We start from the raw sequence: 6,339 nt of genomic DNA on the forward strand, positions 1-6,339 counted from the left end.
TAAAGGCTGTCCCCTTTCTCCCAGGCATGCTACAGGAATACAGGGTTTGGCCTTAATCAAGAAAAAAAAAAATTAAAATAATGCTATTTTTAAGACCATGTACGTTCATGCTTTAAAATGTTTAAGTATTTTAAGGGGGGGAGTTTCTTCGTATAATTATTTTCCAAAGCCACTGGCTTGGCCTTTCCAGCGAGCCTCATGAAATAAACCGACTCCCAAGGTCATGTGAGCATCCGCCTGCTACCTGAACCCTAGGGCGATTCCCCATCTGGAATAATTCAGGTTAAGCCTGCTCACCTCATGCCGCAGAGGCACTCTGTAAACAATGCAAGGAATAAACCCCGAATACTATTATAGTTATTATTATGATAACCTGTAATTAGGAGTCTGCTCACATTTTACGTAGTTAATCACCTATAACCTGGGAGAATTTATTGGTAATCGGTAGCCTTCTTTTAGAAGCAAAGAAGCAACACAGAAGGCCTCTTGAAAGTCAATGGCACCTCTCACAGTGAACAGAAGGTGGCGCTATTTAGCCTCCCATCCAAAGTGTACTTTCTCAAGGTTTCTAGGTATTTCATAGGACCTAATACGATAATGTGGCAACAGCTGAACCCTCAAAGCAAGAAATACAGTTTTAAAATTAATAAAAGCTCAGGAAGCTATCCTGGACCACTGGACCGATTATACATATAATTATGTAATTATATATTATGTATATTCAGATAAAACGTCCCTTATATAACAAAACACTATTAGTAAATCTAATTTGGTCTCCCATCCCTCTGGGTGAGAACTTCACTTCACATCAATATCTCTTTCTCTCTCTCTCTCTCTCTCTCTCTCTCTCTCTTTCTCTCCCCTCCCCCTTCTCCTCTCCCTCCCTTTCACTCGCTCCAAAAATCAATGGAAAAAATATCCTCCCGTGAGGATTTTTTAAAAAACAACAAAAAACACAAAGGAAAACCTACTTATTTCAGCTCCCAAAAATTCCCAAGTAGATAAAACAATGAAGGTAACTACATTCCAGTTTCAATTTATTCTTAAGAAACACAGTGGACAAATGAAAAGTGGAACTGGAGAAAGGTACCCTGTTCCCAACCTAAGGCCACCCGGCTGTTTGATAATCTCAGCATCTTTACATTCAGAAAAGCTCCTAAATGAAACAACAGGAACCTACTCATTCCTCAACAAGCACTTAATGAACACCTACTGTGTGCCAGGCAATGAGCACAGTAAGAAGATGAGCAAGAAGCTGTTCTACCGCCATAAGCTGTTCTACATCGCTGAGTAGAAGGAAAAGCTCAGAGCTAAACAAAGCAGGGCTGGGCAGGGGCTGAGTGCCTGGAGGCAGTGGCGGCAGCAGGAGCTGGAATCGGGACCCGCCCCAGGTGGCCTGTGGGATCAGGGGGAATGTGTCATGAGACGGACGGTAATAATCTGGAAGGATGGAGAGAAAGGGATGGGTATTCCAGACAAAACACGAGGACGACAGGAGCTGGGGAGTCAAAACCAGAGGAGCAGGTGGGTATTGTGAGCCAACCCACGGCAGCGAGGTGGGAGGTGCAGGTATGGCAGCAACAGCAAGGGAAGAAGCTGGAGAATCTTTGGAGAGCCTTCCGAACAGGCCCGATGAAGATGCTCAGGCTTTACCTGTGGCCCTGGAGAGCAACGGAGGGCTTCTAAGCGGGTGTCCACAACACCAAGACCCCCTGGAATGGGGTGGAGGGCACGAGCCCTGGGAGCTGTTGGCCTGTCCATGTCCTCCCCCCGGCACAGGACAGGCATCAGTGAAGAGCTAAGGACTGGCTCACCCCCCAATAAATATCAACAGTGGAATGACACTGGCAGGTGAACGGTCTAAACAGGTAAAGAAAAAGAACCCGATTCGTCCCCTAATCTTCAACCAGCCTGTCAAACACACCAAAACCATAAACGCTTTGTCAACGAGCGTCCTCTATCGAGTTAAAGGTCAGCCTGGTCACTGTCCTCGTCTCGGAGTCTCAGGTTTCAGCTGAGCACATGCGACACCTGAATCCTAACAGGAGCTGGTCCTCCACGGTTGGGAATGGAGACCAGACGCTGACCTTGGCAGGAGGCGGGGCCACGTCCCCACACAGGCTGTCAGGGGATTGTTCTTCTCCCCCTCCCTCCGTAACCGCGGAGGTGAAGAACCGTACATGTGTCATAGACATGAAAACACGGGATGATTTTACCTCTTGCCACTACCATCCGCATCTGTGTGAGTGGAAATCCTCCCTCTCACCCCTGAGGACAGCCCAGCAGAATGAAGAGCTTTTGAATTACACTCAGACAGGAAACCTCCATCCAACTCAACCCAAAACTCCCATCCCATACGTGATGCACAATGATCTTCCCCTCTTTACAGGCCATTTGGACGGGGGAGGGTGTGTGCCTTGGTGCACCCCCCGCCTTTTCTTCTTTCTTCTACAGCTTGGCCTGTGTCTGGGGAAAGGGGGATTGTGGAGGGGTGATAAGAGGTAAGCATCTACACTAATAAAAGAGAAAAATGGTAATTGGTGTACAACTCTACCCTTTTCATTGGCTAATCAGGGCTATATACAAATTAACTGCCAACTCAGATGGCAGTTACCTGACAACAAAGATGGCGGTTAATTTGCATATGTAGGCACAATGCAGGGAGGCAAAAGGGAAAGCAGGAAGAAGCCCCCTGCCACTGACAGTGATTGGAAACCCAGGGGGGAGCTAAGAGCTGGGGGGCAGGGCCGCCTTTGCCCTGCCCCTCAGCCATGATCAGAGAATCAGGAGCCTTTGCCGCCATGGCCAGTGATAGCAGGAAGTAGGGGTGGAGCGAGCGATGGGAGCTGGGCACGGTCGAAGCTGGCAGTCACGGGAGCTAGGGGTGCCTTGCCTGGGCCTAACCCGGAGCCCATGATTGCAGGGCCGCTGCAGCTGCGGGTCCCCACTGCCCGAGCCGGACGCCTCAGCCAGAGGCTTTAGGCCTGGGCAGGGGCGAGCCTGCAACTGCGGGGAGCTGGGGGTCTCCTGCCCAGGCCTGACACCTCTGCCGGAGGCCTCAGGCCTGGTCAAGGGGCCGATCCGGTGATTGATGATCGGAGGGTGATGAGGGTCAACTCCTCTGGCCGAGGCATCAGGCCTGGGCCGGGGGCTGGGGGGTCCCCTGCCCAGGCCTGATGCCTGGGCTAGAGGCATCCGGCCTGGGTGGGGGGCAGAACCGGGTATTGGGGGGATATGATGGTCCCCTTGCACAGGCATGATTCCTGGGCCAGAGGCCGCAGGCCTGGGCGGGTGTCAGAGCCAGTGATCGGGGGAAGATGGGAGTCAGGCCTGGGCAAGGGGCCGATCCTGCGATTGGAGGGTGATAGGGGTCAACGCCTAAGGGCTCCCAGTATGTGAGAGGGGGCAGGCTGGGCTGAGGGACACTCCCCCCACACACACATACCCAGTGCACGAATTTCGTGCACCGGGCCCCTAGTCCTATATAATAGAAGCCTAATGTGCTAAGTGTCCAGTCGTCCAGTCAGCCATTCAACCAAAGTGTAATATGCTAATGATATGCTAATGCCAGTCAACCGCTTGCTATGATGTGCACTGACCACGAGGGGGCAAACAGTCGACCGGTCAACCAGTTTCTATGACGTGCACTGACCACCAGGGGGCAGATGCTCTGACTGGTAGGTTAACTTGCTGCAGGGGTCCAGCCAATCGGGACTGAGCGAGCCGGGCTGGACACACCCTGGAGCCCTCCCGCAGTCCCGCCCCGGCCGGCCAACCTCCCGCATCCCTCCCTGGCCTTGATCGTGCACCGGTGGGGTTCCTTGGTCTGGCCTGTGCCTCTCGCAATCTGGGCTGAGGGACCTTCCCCTCCCCCTGCCCCAAGTGCACAAATTTCATGCACCGGGTCTCTAGTGTCTTTATAAAGCTGGACAAGACTGAAATTCTCTCTCCGTTGGTAGTCACTGCTTTTCTGGTTATCACTCACTGCCTATCACTGCCCTCCCCGGCATAAGAGGCCAAGGGCTGAGTCTCCTAGGGCACGTTCACGTATGTGGGATCCTGGGGTAGGAGGTGCACAGTTCGCTAACACGGGGGATCCACGCTGACTTGAGTCCATTCCAGCATCCCATTTGCCACTGCCCACCACCCGTAACAGACGCGGACTCAGTCTCTGGGCTACCAAGGAAGCCTGACACACTCTGAACCAAGATCAGCAGACATGGTCTTGAAAAGTCTGAAAGCTCTCAGCAAGCAGTGTACGCCTCATGTGAAGCGAGTGTGCGCGAGGGGAAACATGCCGGGGGCACACCTTCAGCGACACCGATTTTCTTTAATGGATCAGCATGAAACGTCTTGTTGCGGAGAGTAAACATACTTGGTGCTTAATATACCCTTCCAATCTGATCCTGTGGATTCATTTGTTTTAAATCTGGCCTCGCTCAACAGCTGCCACATTTCCTGGAAGGTTTACATAACACAGTCTATACACTTGGCTCACTGGCCCTTACATGCGCAGGCAAATCTGTTTGCCTTTATTTAAATCTGGGAAAACAGCGTAGGAGGAGAGCACCCCAACTCAGTAAAGCCCCAGTCTTTCCTGCCTTTTCTATCTTGTCTTCAGTGTACGTGTCTGAGAAGCAGACATCCATGAGGTCTCTCCTGATGGTTTGGGAGAGCAGAACAGCTGTCCTTGCCTGGCTGGTGAGGCTCAGTGGCTGAGCATCAACTTATGAACCAGGAGGTCACAGTTCAATTCCCGGTCAGGGCTCATGCCCAGGTTGTGGGTTCAATCCCCAGCAGGGGGGGCGCAGGAGGCAGCCAATCAATGATTCTCTCTCATCGTTGATGTTCTATCTCTCTCTCCCTTCCTCTCTGAAGTCAGTAATAGTTGTACCTGACCTTCACAAAAGGCACAATGAAGAGGAGGGAAGGCAGTGAGAAAGAAGAGGGTAGAGGGCAACGAGCTAGAGGAAAAGCATAAATCGGACAAGAACAGTAGGTCAGAGAGTTTCTGGCATCGTTAGGTGAAAGCCTTCAGGCAGAACCTGTTCTCCCCCCCCACCCCCCCGCATGCCCCGGCCCTCCCATCTGAAGCTCGTCTGCATGTAGTGCTTTGAGGATGTATCTGAAAAGGAGGAACCCTTCCATGTCATCTGCTGGAACGTGGTCTGGCTGGGACACCTGTCTTATACCTGAGCATCCTCTCTGCTCCACCACACCTGTCCTGCAGCCGCTCTCCCGCCAGAAACGCAAGGCTATGCGTGAGGCACGGGCCTCTCACTAGGAAAACATCACATTGCGTGACCCAGACCACGGGTCACAGCCCTGATGAAATGAGACTCAGGGAGGCAGGGAAAACTGCCAGGGTCTAGGTGTCTGCGCCCTGGACAGTGTCCAGTTCTCACGATTTCTCACATCATCATGAGTACAGACGATGTCTGCAATGACCTGTTCTTAACATCAGTGTACCCTTTGGTTGATAAAAGTCCACAGGTTTCGGGTGCACAATTCTATACCACATCGTCTGTATATTGTAGTGCGCATTCACCACCCAAGTCAGGTCTCCTCCCATCAGCTTTATCCTCTTTACCCTCTTCTACCTCCCTCCGCCCCCTTCCCCTCTGGTAATCGCCATACTGTCTGTGTCTATGAGGGTTTGTGTGTGTGTTGGAGGGGGGGTAGGTTGCTTTATCCATTCACCAAGAAAAGGTCATTTTTAGAAGTTTTAGGAGCGTGATCTATAAAACTAAACAACACACATGTGGTGCGTGCACTGTGTACCCAGCACAAGGGGGGGATGTCAGAGGAACCTGAGGCGCGCACGCAGGAGCCTGGGAACCCGGGCAGCAGCCCTCCGAGCGGCAGGGTGCTGACTGTGCAAAGAGGAGGAGCCCCTTGGCAGCGAAGCAACCTCAGCGGGAAGGCAGCCCCTCACTCTGCCTCGGTCCAGTCCCCCGAATGAGAGCTGCAAAGGGGCGCATCCGAATGGCGAAACGGTGACACTTACTTTGGGCCGCGTGTCCACGACGTAAATGAAGTCGCTCCCTGGGTTGGCTTTCCTGATGGCCTGGAGCATCTGCTCATCTTCCAGGCACCGGGCGCTGAAGCCGGACAGGGGCTGGCTGCTCCGGCAGATGGAGGCCTGCGGGGAGGGCCGGGGACACAGCGGCGTCAGACCACCGTGCAACGGGACGCAGCAGAGACCCCCCCGCCGGGCTGGCTGCCCGACCAGGCGCCCCTGGCTCACTGTGCCCCCGACATGGCTGGCTGTGCAACGGTGTCTGTGGGGAATCAGAATGTGTACGGATGCCTGGGTGGGACCTAATGAGGGCACTGAAA

General features: G+C 53.0%; 1 protein-coding gene across 1 annotated transcript in view; it reads right to left on the reverse strand.

Moving 5' to 3' along the window:
* Positions 1-6,339, reverse strand: part of MTMR7 (myotubularin related protein 7) — a 55,203-nt gene that overhangs the window by 26,198 nt on the left and 22,666 nt on the right. The window contains exon 5 of the mRNA XM_015565111.1: positions 6,008-6,142. Within this exon, the coding sequence (XP_015420597.1) occupies positions 6,008-6,142 (135 nt within the window). The remainder of the gene's footprint in view (positions 1-6,007; positions 6,143-6,339) is intronic.

This window comes from Myotis davidii, unplaced genomic scaffold (assembly GCF_000327345.1).
Source record: "Myotis davidii unplaced genomic scaffold, ASM32734v1 scaffold71, whole genome shotgun sequence".
Lineage (NCBI taxonomy): Eukaryota > Metazoa > Chordata > Mammalia > Chiroptera > Vespertilionidae > Myotis > Myotis davidii.